Here is a 14,310-nt window from a genome sequence, read left to right as displayed (position 1 = left end):
TGTACGGGCAAATACCTACATATTATCAATTCCTGTCTCCTTGAGAAATTTAATAGCAATAGCGATTTAGATCTTGAAGGTGCACTTATTAAACAATTTGCAAGTTATCCCTAACTTTTTTAATAATGAATATTGCACCTTTCGTCTACTTTTTACGTTTTAGTTTATATCTAGAGCCAATATAATGTACTCAACCCAATATTGGGATATATTGCCAATTTGTAATTTGTAAAGTGACCACAACGCGTTGTGAGCTATTTTCTTGCTCACTAAGCGTTTTCGATCTTTGAGCATAACCTGGTTGGTATTCTGTGGCATAACATAATATTATGTAAGGAACTTTGGGGAGCGACATTCCTAATTCATCTGAGAAACTTTCAAAATAGGTAGAGAGTCTCTTGAAATATATAATAATATGTAGAGAGCCGTATTAGGTATACCAAACAAGTTTTTATGTTTCTCCCAAGCATTTTTCGTGTCCTAACTTTAGATAGGTGCTAAAGACTTTATTAAAATAATTTAATATTTTTAGTGAGTCTGCAACAATCGCAGGCATATAAAACAGTTTGAAAATATCACCAACAGCTAGCAGTTAGCAACCCTAGTCCGTGGAATAATGTTTTCTATATTAATAAACTAGCGACCCGCCCAGCTGGCTTCGCTCGGGTATAAAATATATCGAATTGTCGAAAATATAATGTAGTATCTAATTTTAGAAAATAAAACAATTCGGGGCTTATTTTCAAGTATAAAAATGAATTATAAAATCGACACTTTAGGGTTAGTCGCCCCCTTAATATAATCATAGTAAGGTGACAACTTTTATAAATTTAGGTTAGGTTACGTATCATTATCACATTGTATTTACGTATTTTCATTGTCATACCTATTGTATTTTACATAATAGCGGTGTGTGCTTACATAACACCAAAGGTTTGCATAGATCAATGCATTCTTTAGTATCAAAACAGCAGCCAAACGCGTAGTAACATACCTTACAGATTCAATTAAAAGAGCCCAGTATATCTTATCAGAGTCAATTGTCAACTGTTTCAAATTGAATGACTCCAATCAATGACATCACACGCTAAAAGAGTACAGGCTTTAATTGAGAGCAACGGGGACTCGCCAGCGACTGTTCTAACCTCAAATGAGACGCTCGTCTGTGAAAAAGTCACATAAAATAAAATAAAATGACCTTTATCATTGGATTCATATGCTCGCTGATACTGGTAAGTGATTTCACACGTTTATTACGCAGTATAAGTATCATAGACAGAGTAGACAGAATTAAAGAGTATACCGACTTAGAACTGATGTTGAAATTTTTAAATTTGACGTAATATGACGAAAATAGTCGCTAGGGTTGTTAAATTGTTACCTACGAATTTAAAACTATGACATACCAGGCTTACTTGTATTACCCAAAGTTCGTACTAATTATGGCAAGAAAACCATGAGTTTTGAGGGAGCACAACTGTACAACAAATTGCCTGTAGATGTTAAAAATGCTAGCTCATTTAACATATATAAGAAAAAACTATTACAACACATTCACTCAATTCTATAAAACTTTAACCATAGAGTGAATCTGCTAAACGTAATAATATTGTGTAAGCAAATGTAATATAATCAGCCTCAATATAATGGTACACCTGAACAGATTTTATTAATTCTATTTGTAAATAACACAATAGATCTGACGGGACGATGCCATCGCGTCGAGCCCGCTAGTTTAATTTTTTTATAAAATAATAGTAATTAAACTGACTTAAAGCAAATATGAAATATATTGTTGGTGGAACACAAAATATTATTAAAACAACTTATACTACTGTGTATCTACATATTACTGTAATATGACCATTGTAAACAAAATGTAACTTTAGTTTTAAGTTCTCATATAAGTGAATGTATGTCTTCTGAGAATAAATTCTTTAAACCTAAACCTAAACATATTCGCTGGACGTGTTCCTCTTTGGTCGTATTGTTGTTTGTGTTTTGGCACATGCGATTAAAATTCTCAGAATCCAGTTTTGAAATCTTTATTTTAAATATTTAAAAATAAATTATATCAGCCAGTGCGAGGCACATTCCGATCATAATCCTAATGAAACCGGACGAATTTGACAGATATTGAAACCTGTCCGTTTCTTTGCAGTCGAACTACTGGTAGTTATGTCTATTGTGTCATAGAGCAGTGTAAACAACAATGCTGTGTCCTTGAAATCAAACTCGCTGAATATGGATGTACCTAAACACGCGCGTGATGATTGTTTTGATATTTCAAGTTACCTAAAATCGTGATTAAATAATATATATCATTTAGGCTATTATAGCCTAGATGTACACAGTAGATCATCCTCATACTATATAGCAGGGGTCACCAAATGGCGGACCACGGTCCGCATCCGCACCGCCGACCCATTGTGTGCGAACCAAGCATTTTCGAAGATGAACTACATTAAAAATAAATATCCGTCTCGACTTACTGATGATGATGAACCATGATTTAATGTCAATAGCTTGCACCATACAAACTTCAGAGAGATAATTAGCTACAAAAATTGTAATTTTTCTCATTGATAAAGTAAATAAATACCTTTGTAAATTCCGTAATTACCTGTTTATTTATTTTTTTAATGTGCGGACCGCGAAGGTTATTTCATTTCATAATATTATGGACCCCGAGCGAAACTAATTGGTGACCCCTGCTATAAAGTATGAGGATAATCTACTTACATATTATATTTTATATTGTATTTAAACTATAAGATTAGGTTAGACAATAATCATTGTAGTTCTTATTGACTTATTTTTTTTATTATACTTTTTGCACACATAATGGTACAGAGGCGGGCTTAATGCCTTTAGGCATTTTCTTCCAGCCAACCTTTGGGTGATGTTGAGACAAGATGAGGTAGATGCAAAGTACAATTTTATCAACAGTAATAAATACATACTATAATAATTATTTAACTTATTTAACTGAGAATTCACTTTTCAGGCAGCACTCATCGTGATATGGATAATATACTGCATGTTCTTCAAAGAGAAACCAAAATCGGAAGCGTATCAATTTTCGATATCTGATTTGCGTCGCAAAAACTACGAGATAGCCCAAGAACAGGAGGTAACCAATGAAAAAGTGAAAGAGGTGACAGCAGGCATCTTCATATTGCCTTCCAAAAAGAAGCATGATAATATAGAGAGTTATATTGACAAGAGGCCTGATTACCCAGAAGGAACTATAGGAAACATACAGCCGAGAATGGATAACTTGATAGAGATATTCGACGATAGTACCCTAGAAGCGGACAAACGGTGTGGGCTGGAGGCCGAGACATACCAGAGTGACGTATGAATTGCACAGTACCGATACATTGATAAATGAGGCCTTACACAATGTTTGATATTATGCTTAGTCGCAAGATTTGTTACTTTAAGGTGCCTCTTCACAATGACCCATGCTGGCCCACTAAAGGCCATCGCCATTGACCATCGTCCGCCATCATACACCACTACCCCGTCTGTACAGTGGCGATGGCTTGTAGTGGGCCAGCATGGACCATTGTGAAGTGGCACCTTTATAGAGTGATAGAGAAAAAAGTGTATTTTCAGCTACTTAAAAAGTTGTGATAAAGAAAATGTAAAAAAATCTTATGAACATTTTAACTGAGAGTTAACTGAATGATAATGTAAGTAGGTGATTGGAAGAATATTTCCAGTAGATGTGTCTAAGTATCACTGCAGCTCTATTCTCTTTGTGTGTATGTAACAATTAATTTCTTCGCTGCGCCTAGGCATTGTATGTAATTGATCGATGATGGAATATTAATTTACTATGAAAATTTTATAAGAATTTGCTTACTTTAAAAATAAATAAGAAAACTGCTTTATAAGTTATAGTTGCGTACAAAACTTTTCTTATCTCTGCAACTATGCAACTAATTATTTAATCGTTTAAGATTATACGTTAACGGTTAAGTTATTTATTAAACTCACAATGTGATACCAAATACTAATAAATTAAGACCTATGATACTGGTTTTATTTTTCTAGAAAAATCTGATCCATACCTACTATTATTGTAAATGCAAAAGTGTGTCTGTGTGTTACGTCTTCACGCCTAAAACGCTAAACCGATTTTGCTGAAATTTTTATGGAGAAACTTTGATTCCCGGGAAAGGAAAAATGTACGATAAATGTAGGTAATGATAAACGAATTTTGGCGCAACGGAGTTGCGGGCGTCATCTAGCTATTAATAATTTCCACCACTGCATCTTCTTTCTAGGCAGGATCAGCCCTAGTAGACAAGTGGCAAGCGATTATCGTAAACGCTAATGCAGGCTCTACACTTGCGGCGCGAATTGCGGCCGCGATTCGCGAATGCTATAGTTCGCTATATATGCTATAGTTCGCTCGTAGATTGCAAGAACTGTACGCGCCGTGAACACGATACGTACTGCGGGCTCTACACTTGCGGCGCGAATTGCGTCGCGAACTGTGGCCGCGATTCGCGGATGCTACGCGCCGCGAACACGCCGCTAAGCGCGAACGCGAAGCTGCGAAACCCTCCACACTCGTGTTTTATGGCCTTCGCGGGCTTTCGCGCCACGAGTGTAGAGCCCGCATATAAATACGAAGCCGCGAAGCGCAAACACGAAGCTGCGAAACCCTCCACACTCGCGGTTCGCGGCCTTCGCAGGCTTTCGCGCCGCGAGTGTAGAGCCCGCATAACAAAATGTATGCGATTTGACATAAGTCCTCGTTTCGCTAGCGAATACTAATGTCAAATCCCATACATTTTGTGGCGTTAGCGTTGGCATTTACGATAATCGCTTGCCACTTGTCTAGGCCCTCAGGGCAGCTAAAAGTACTCCGAATGCTGGAGGAATATGCTAAAAAGTTTTCTAGGATATGCTGGTTATTATGCATGGTATGACTGGTTCGGGGGATCAGAACTCACTGTACATTGTACAACCAGTAGATTTCACAATAGGTCGATACTTTGTATTATTCTATTGTTTGTTTACACAATGGAAACCTCTTTAGGTGAGTAGACTCGAATTGGAATTCTCCGTGGGAAAAAATTCAAGACCATTTTCTATATGAATATAATACTTATCTAAACTGAAAAAGTATAGAAAATAAATTGGTTTGTTAGGACAGTGTTTGTTAGGACAGTGTTGATATAGGTATCAGCTACTTTTAAGTTTAATTTAGAGTTCGTTCTTTATATAATTTAATTTTAACCCTATTTTCTTAGCCTTCAAAAATTATATTACAATCACTGGTTGTGCATTGCCATTTTGTTTCGTTTCAATTTACACTAAGACCTGACTTGAAATTAAGTTATTTAATGATAACCTGAATAATATCATTTGATTAATAAAACACCATGACGCCAGTTCCAAAACGCAAGATATAATAAATTAAACAAATAACTTATTACAAAATTAATAATAACTTACAAGAACCTAATATGGCGTGATCAAATAAAAATCCAATGAATTTCGATACGCCACTATAACTAGTACAACCTGAACTACTTACAACTACTATAAACTATTAGGAACTACTCTAAACCATGTAGTGTTAATTTGTAAGACCCTTAACTTCGTCAGCCATTTTGTCGATTATGCTTTTCTCTGTTGGCTTGAAGACATGGACCACGGCGTCTCCAGCATCAGAGAAAGTTTTGACAACCTCGTTCCAGGCGTTCTTCATGGATTCCATCACATCCCTCTTCTCTCTAGATGGCGCCGCCGTAACCATGAGACACTGAAATATAGTACACGTTTAATAATAACTATCTATTTGACCGAGCTTTGCTCGGTATTCGATAAAACACGAATAAAATGACATTTTCTGAAAATGATTCCTACCTAGATCGATTTATCGCCCCCGAAACCCCCTATATACTAACAAAATTTAATGAAAATCATTTGGGCCGATTCCGTGATTCCAATTAATTATATATATATATATATATATATATATATATATATATATATATATATATATATATATATATATATATACTGTATTCGAAGTAAAGATGTAAAAATATAAGATATGCACCCCGGCCGGGGTGGTTTCATAAAAGGAAGTGAAGTTGAAGCACAGACTAATAAGTTGAAGGAAGTCCGGTGTTGCCAGCCTTTCTGTGTTGCTAGATGACACGTCTTGACAGATGCTGGATTGCTTGTGTGTTTTGCCCGTTAAAAAAGGGAATAACCATGTATGGTTATTCTAATCGCGGAATCGCGTACAATATATATATTAGAAATATATAAGATATAGAACTTATAATAAAGTCACGATAAATAAAGTTGAGAATGTTCATCATTCTCAAATTTATTTATCTGACAGCTGATGATGATGAATTTTATTAGCTTTGTCCACACTGTACCTTTTTTGTTCATCAAGGGCATGCGATGACACTTTTCTTTCGAACGCGGGTGGATTTTGACGCATTCAATTATTGAATATGCCAAATGAAGATGATGACGAAAATTGAAGATGAAATTGCATAGTGTGGACATAGCTGTTAGGCACACTTTCAATCACGTCTATAACTGTCAAAATATACTATTCACATAGGGTTAAGGATTTCCTAGACTGCCCTAGAGAGACACACACAAAGCAAAACTTTCAACAACACAACAAAATTGCCAACAGCTATAATAAATATGAAAACTTTAAGCCTTAGCTTAGCATTTGATATGCTAAGTAAACTATTGGACCGAACACAAAAAGGGAAATTTACTTCATTCTACATCTTATCGCAAAAAATGTACCATTTTTCTTAGCAAATTCAAAATCACGGATAAAGTTATTGTAGAAATACAAATTTTTGAATTATAGAATGTACAAAAGGAAAAATATTAGATATTTAAAATTTATTATTTTTTAAATAAAAAAACGCTGCCTTACCATCGCACCTTTACTACAATTTCACGCGAACATAAAAATAGTAAATAGAAAGTTATCAGATAAAACACTTACGAAGCACAAGAAGCACAGGAGGACTGTCAGTCTGGATGTCATGGCGTGGGATGTCTGAGACAGTTGACAGTACAATGACCAGGCTCCTACTGGATCAACAGGAAACTCTGAATTTGTTTCTATCAAGCACGTGTGTCATAGTAATCAACGTTGACGAGGTTATGACGGTTGTAATACCTAAAAATAATGAAGACGTAGTAATTTTTTTTTTTATGAAATAAGGGGGCAAACGAGCAAACGGGTCACCTGATGGAAAGCAACTTCCGTCGCCCATGGACACTCGCAGCATCAGAAGAGCTGCAAGTGCGTTGCCGGCCTTTTAAGAGGGAATAGGATAATAGGAGAGGGTAGGGAAGGGAATAGGGTAGGGGTTAGGGGATCGGGCCTGTTTTCTGTGAGAACGTGGTATTTATTCGGTCGACTACTTTGGTTTAATTCGATGGAGAGTTAAGTAATAAATGTTTTTGATTGCAGGCATAAGAAGTTTATTTATTTTTAACGTTAGAAGTTAGTTTGTACTTTATTTTATAGAAGCAGCTATATCGCTTGTTATTTTACTGGCCGGTCATAAAAATCTGATAATAATAAAATTAGTATCTTTAACTACAACTTACATGGAATGCAAACAGACAAATAAATTACCAACGGAGATGTAAGTGGATAAAATGGACAAGTAAATATTTGAAAATGTTCGTTTTTTTTTTTTATAAATGAAGGACCGGGAAATTAATTTGTGGAAAAAAAATGTGGATTTTATGTATAGCCAGATAAGTTAGCTACACGAAGACGTAGGATAGTTATAAGGTTTGTTCAAATTATAAGAGAAAATATAGGTCTACCAGAATCTGATGGCAAATTTTGACGGCAGATTTTCAAAAAATATCCTTGATCATTGGATAAATTTATATATTTGCATGTTTCACACACAGAATAAGCCGCTATGAGGAAAAAAAAGAATCAAAATGTTTTATTCCAATTACCTCTGGATTACTAGAGTAAATTTAATTTCTCACTTTTTGCCGTCAGATTCTGGTAGACGAGAATTCAGATAATGTCCTTAAGTCATAAAATGTAACTTATCAACTTCATACACTTACGTTTTCAATTAATTAAAGCTATTTTCAATAACATATAGTTGATCAATACGTTAACCCAAATCTTATCTTATATCTTTAAACGAGCAATTCTTGTGTATTATATACATATAATTGGAATCTCGGAATCGGCTCCAACGATTTTCATGAAATTTTGTATATAGGGGGTTTCGGGGCGAGTAATCGATCTAGCTAGGAATCAATTTAGAAAATGTCATTTTACTCGTGTTTTATCGAATACCGAGCAAAGCTCAGTCAAATAGCTAGTTATATTTAACTATCTATTATATTTTTTTTCCGAGATTCCAATTATACTTATATACAAGAATTGCTCGTTTAAAGATATAAGATATATGGAAAGTGTACACGCTAGTCTTAAGTATACTTTGCAGCAGAGCCAATAAACAAAACATAAACCCTTTTATAGCTCCTTCTAGAAAATAATGTTTCATTTCACGGATCGATTTCCGACAATACTCGCTACGCTTTATATTAGAATGACTAGCTGTTGCCCGTGACTTTGTCCGTGTCAGCAAAATGTGATAAAAAAGAAAACGAAAAAGAGAGAAATTTTCCCATTCCTTACCCAAATAGTAAAAATGGGATCTTGACGATCTTGTTAAGAAGCTGATCTGGTCACTTTTCATGAACATAAAAACGCCAATACTGTATTGAAAATCTTAAGGATAACGTTTATGAGTAAAATTATTATTTTTAAACAAATATTCAAACCGACTTCCAAGGTAAAGACAAAAGTAATTTTCTTAAATGAACTAAAAAATATCAATTCTGTACTCAGTATTTCTATTCTCAATCTTCATAATTATTTGAAGTCAGCACCAGTCATATATAAGTTGCAGTTAGGTATATTTTGTCATAAAACTGGTGATTAGGTTAGCTGGTAGTTGGTACCAGACTTCAAAATAATGAAGACTGAGAACAGAAATACTGAGTACAGAATATGAATTATTTAATACTTTTTAATTCATTTAATCTAGATCTACAAAAAAAGCGGTAAATTGCACTAAAGTTAGCTGCTACGGAGTAAAAAAATATGAAGATTGAATACAAAAATAGTTGACGCGTCTATGTGTCTCCCAAGAAATATCCAGGAATTCCTTCTATATCTCACGAATTTCAGTATTAGATCACCACTTTCGTAAGCATTGTACCAAATTCGGGTTACTGTACCTCTATAAACACTAAATAGCAATAAAAGAGTTTTGAAAATCAGTCAACAAACGGTGGAACAATAATATAATCAAAGGCGAGATTTTTGATAATAATGTGATTATTCATGGCATAATTATAGTGATGATGATTAGTATTATTGACACATTGACGTAATAATATGCTTTTAGCTGTTGTTGAAACAACGCCAAAATTCCCGAACATTAATTATCTATAAGGATTCAAGAGTTCTGTACAGCACCTTCGGGACAAGGGTTTACTTTGGCGCAAATTCTTATTTTTTTGTGGTTTAAGCTTAAAATCCTTCAGAAAAACGTAAAATCACTACAATAATATGTTTCCATAATTAATTATGAAGAAGTCCTGTCGATTTCTCATGGATTGCATCATCAGATCATCAGTCATCACTTTTGTGATCATGTTACCAAATTCGGGCTACATCTCATATTATAACAACAAAACAAGTTTGGAAATCGGTCTACAAACGACGGAGTTGTCCGCGAACCAAAATAAAAAAAGTTAAATATATTCTCCTCCTTTTCGGAAGACAGTTAAAAAGAAGCCTAAGTTATGCCTTACTACATCAGCTATGTGCCAAAAAAGTCCTGTCAAAATCGCTCCAGCTATTTCAGAGATTAGCCGGAGCAAACAGACAGACATACAGACAAAAATTGTAAAAAATGTTGTTTTGGTGTATGTACCCTATATACATTCATATGCATGTAGTAAAAAACGGTTCTTTCAATATTACGAACAGACACTCCAATTTTATTTATATGTATGTATGTATAGATTGACACAGTTCCACGCGCGGACCTTCATACATAACCAATTATAAACTTTGTAACAATATTTTTTGTTGAGAGTTATACACATTTTTGTATAAGTTAATGGTATTGAAATTAAGTAGAAATAGGGTAGTAAGATTTTTCGTATACTTCAAGTTATATTTGTAATTTGATAGGCAATGGCACATCACAGATGAAGTAAATCACATCAAATCGGAATCACGTGAAGTACGTTAGAATATTATTTTTTTTATAAGGAGGCAAGAACGTAGCTCTAGATTTTCAACAGTCGCTAGATTAATAGAAAGACTGTTCTAACTGAAAACCGAGAAGCACTTATGGACGTGTGGAGTTATCGGAGGCCGGAACTCAAGTGTCACCAGAAGATTATAATATTGTAACTCTATGTTATACTACCTTAGACTAAAATATGATAAATGAAAAAATAAAAATATTAAGAAATGAAAAGATTGATATGATTAAAATAATTAGTACCAAAAATGTGCTAAGAAGTGATGGATTAAAATGAGACTAATGCAAAGTACTAAATAAACATAATTCCTTGATAAAGACATGGGTGGAAGAATCAGCTCCGAAATTGCAGTTTTTTGGGATAAATGGAGGCTTTAGGGCCAAAAATTTATTTGAAATAAAAAGAAACTGTGGATTTTATGTGTAACCAGATATTTTAGCCAGATGATAAAGCAGATAAGTTACAGATTATAAGGAAGAAAATGAGTAATTGCTCTCATACTATAAAATGTTAGTTATTTGATTCTTCCACTTACGCCTTCAAATAACAAACGATAGTTCAGCAAATAAGATAAAAGATATATGGGCGAAAACCTATACACGTCTGATTTTGTTACAAAAAAGGAACTCCTCTGGTAAGTGATACGAGTATCAGGAGTGTCCGTGGGCAGAGCCATAATATCACTTTCCATTAGGTCACAATCAAGATGCTGCGGTCGTGTATCACGCGTTTCCCGTACCCCACCTTCAGGAGCACCGTCCGTCCGCCCCGGGGAGTCCCACATACCTCGATGGTCCTCCCCAGGCCCCGGATTATGTGTGTTTTTTTTAATGGGGGAATGCGTAAGCGCATTCCCCCATTAAAAAAAACACACATAATATTAAGAATAACTTACTGTTCTAGACTGAGGCGAGTTTATAGATCGGCCGTTAACATGCACTTTATTTTACAGCTTGCGATAGTCCTGATGATGATGCGTCGTAAATTATCCTCAAGTACGCAGTATTGAGTACACGATGACCTCTGAAATGCAAATTGGGTAATGGATACCGGAGGTAAAGATTGGGGCTCAGGCCAGCCGAGGTAACGATGCCAAACAATTCGACTACAGATAGCAAAACGGCTATATACGACTACAATTCAGTTGAAACTCGATTAACAGGACTAATAATATTATTGTGGTAAGGTTTTCGGATAATCGAAAGTCCGGAGAATTGAACACAGTATGCAAAAGGCGTATATTATGTCCATGTTAAAAATGACCCAAAAATCAATTAAAAAATTAGTAGTCCGGATAATCTATATAACTGAGGGCCGTATAATTTTACATTCATATTACATAGGCATTTTCCAAAATTTCAATTTTACGAGAAATTCACATAAGGAGACGTTGTGCGTATGTTAGTTCAAGTTATACACAAACGAAAAAAAATTCGCGCTAAGCTTCTTAATTCTGGACTCAATGTGTGAGGTCCTATAAATGCTTTCTAGACTAGATCTAACTTATCTTTTCTTTGCTAGTTTAATAACTGTAGATCTTAAATCAAAACTTACATCATAATTTTCATTTCCCATCATAAAGCAATCCTTCAAAATAAATGTCAAGACAGCAGTAACAAAATTAAATAAAAGATATATAAAATGGAAACTTTAATATACAATTCTTACAATGATTTTCAGCGCTTGTTTTGCTGTTTGTACAATCACATTGATACGATCAAAAAGATGATTTTAAACATTTATTTTTCACATGGGTAATAAATAAAAAAAATCATCTAAGTGATTTTCTTCCATCCATCATGTGATCGTAAAACAAAGATAAGGACGTTATATTATTTTAACAACTTTGTGCTGGATCAATTACGCGTATATGAACAAAATAAGCTATGACGTTTGGCAATGCTCATAAAGATCTAAACCCGTGTTAGCATAGTGTTTGGTTCATAGATCCTATAATAATAATAACATAGATGCTGACGTCGTCTGATTTTTTTATTTTGAATACTTTGATCACAAGTTTGAACCGCAAAAAAAATTAATAATGCCGGTTGCGGTGATCTGTACTATGTTTTATTTTGTTAAAAATAATTTATCTTTGAATTTTGTTATTTTAATTAAAATTTGCTTTAAATTATTTATTTCGATTTCGATGGTAGATCGATAATGTTTTAATCTAAAGGTAAACAATCGGAGAAAATTTTTCAAAGAAAATTGCGAGACAAGTAGATCCGAAAACAAAAAAATCTGATAATAAAAATTTCAATTGACGTCCATAACATTCATAAAGTGTATTTTAAATACTTTATGGATGTAATGTAAAACTTAAAAAACAATAAAATGTTAAACTTGATAATTTTCGGGCCAGTTCGAATTAACATTTAAAGACAAACTAACCTGTCGTTATCTCAGATATGTGGTATTTTTTAGAGCGAATAATATTTAACTGTCGATTAAAATTAAGTGAAACTAGCCTCCGAGTCAAATTGACTAGTATAAAACAAAAGTAGAGGAAACAAAATACAGAGAGGATCACGAGCAACGATAATATGAATTCCAAAGTGAGTTATATTTTATATTTTTGATAGATAACAATTTTATATGATATTTTAGACTTCAGTTTTTCTTGTAAACCTTATATTTGTTTTTAAAACTTCAAAAAAGTTTTTTTATTTTACGATATCATTTCAGACTTTCTGTTTTTTAGTAAACGATATTCAAAGTTCAAAAGATTTTTAAAAAGTTTTTAAAAATGTTTGCGCATATTATCATTTCCTTCTTAAATTTGGGTAAAACTTAGCAAAAATGTTAATCAATGATTTTAACTCGATCATTTATATATAAATTTTTTTCAACTAAATTAAAATAGAGTCTTTAATAGCAATAAATTTCAAATTTCTTTAAAATATATCACTGGAATACTAGTTATTATTATAATATTATTAATATAATACTACTTCAGTTAACTAATAATTATTATGCTTATTTTCATTTACTATAAAAATAGCATTGATTATTTTGATTTTATAATTTTCTTCCTGTGCTAAATAAGTTGATTCGACGACATTTCTTTTGATCCCATTTCTTACATGCTTAATTCTAATTATATTACTGTTCTACGTTCTAATCGTATCATCCTTATTCATTATCTTTTCCGTTCGAGCTTTGGAATTTACAAAATTTTGGAATTTTAGATTATTTATTATTATTATTATTTCTTTTTTTAAGGTTCTTTTCATCGGCTTTCTCGCCCTCCTCCTCGGCCAGGTGATGGCTTATGATGAAGAGGAATCAGCTGCTGATGACGATTGGCTCAGTGATCTGGACTCTGGTCTCCTTTCTGATTCCAGCATTGATCCAGACATCTTCATTCTGCCGCTGCTGAAAGAGTTCTATGACTTTGCTGACAAACTCCACATGATAAACGAAGAGGTAGTCAGAGCCGGGGTTTCTCCAACATCCCCTTATTAAATTTCAATAAATCATTTCTGATGTTTTGTAAATAGTCTTTCATTTTTATGTAAAATAATAAGTAGTAGGTACTTAATGTTCCTGTACCAATAAGTGAGTTTAGTAATTGTAATAAATTATTATATTTATTTATTTTATTCTATTCATATTATATTTTGACATGAGTGGATGAAGCGGGTAATAACAATTTGAAAACTATCGTTCTTTGCATAAATGAATGTTTTAGGACCGGAAAAATCATTTGAAATAAAAAAAAATGATTCTATGTATAGCTAAATACATATTATGTATATTTGCCAGATGATGGGATCCATTTGTGAAATATGAAGTTTTAAAGTGGAAAAAATTGACTGAGTCCAGTTCTACCAGCTAAACGGTTGCTTCTGGAAACGTGGAAAAATTCACGGGAGTAGGAAATATGCTGAATTTAAAAGGAAAATTATCACGGCTAAGAAGACTGCATAAGCTATTGAGTAATAGTCGATCAACTAAAAAAATTGTATT

The 14,310-nt window shown here is 33.6% G+C and overlaps 1 protein-coding gene and 1 long non-coding RNA gene across 4 annotated transcripts; both read left to right on the top strand.

Moving 5' to 3' along the window:
* Positions 1-977: 977 nt before the first annotated feature.
* Positions 978-3,598, top strand: LOC121736950. Its single transcript, XM_042128428.1, has 2 exons — positions 978-1,232; positions 3,008-3,598. The coding sequence occupies exons 1-2, from the start codon at positions 1,194-1,196 to the stop codon at positions 3,362-3,364; spliced, it is 396 nt and encodes a 131-aa protein (XP_041984362.1). The 5' UTR covers positions 978-1,193; the 3' UTR covers positions 3,365-3,598.
* A 6,598-nt stretch (positions 3,599-10,196) lies between these two features.
* Positions 10,197-13,838, top strand: LOC121736961. Of its 3 annotated transcripts, none has more exons than XR_006037085.1 (4): positions 10,197-10,313; positions 11,291-11,421; positions 12,766-12,896; positions 13,564-13,838. It is a non-coding gene; the product is annotated as an uncharacterized LOC121736961 (long non-coding RNA). The 3 variants fall into 3 exon arrangements; XR_006037084.1 differs by having other exon boundaries at positions 10,197-10,482; XR_006037086.1 differs by lacking the exon at positions 10,197-10,313 and adding an exon at positions 10,851-10,972.
* The last annotated feature ends 472 nt before the right edge of the window (positions 13,839-14,310 follow it).

This window comes from Aricia agestis, chromosome 20 (genome assembly GCF_905147365.1).
Source record: "Aricia agestis chromosome 20, ilAriAges1.1, whole genome shotgun sequence".
In the NCBI taxonomy this organism is placed as follows: Eukaryota; Metazoa; Arthropoda; class Insecta; order Lepidoptera; family Lycaenidae; genus Aricia; species Aricia agestis.
The sequence above is the reverse complement of the archived record's forward strand: the minus strand, read 5'-3'. Positions and strand labels throughout refer to the sequence as shown.

What these genes read in the sequence shown, in the direction of transcription:
- LOC121736950 (XM_042128428.1), top strand. Translation starts at nt 1,194, where the DNA reads ATGACCTTTATCATTGGATTCATATGCTCGCTGATACTG. An exon ending in TCATATGCTCGCTGATACTG is followed by an intron (nt 1,233 to 3,007) that starts GTAAGTGATTTC and finishes TTCACTTTTCAG; the next exon opens with GCAGCACTCATCGTGATATG.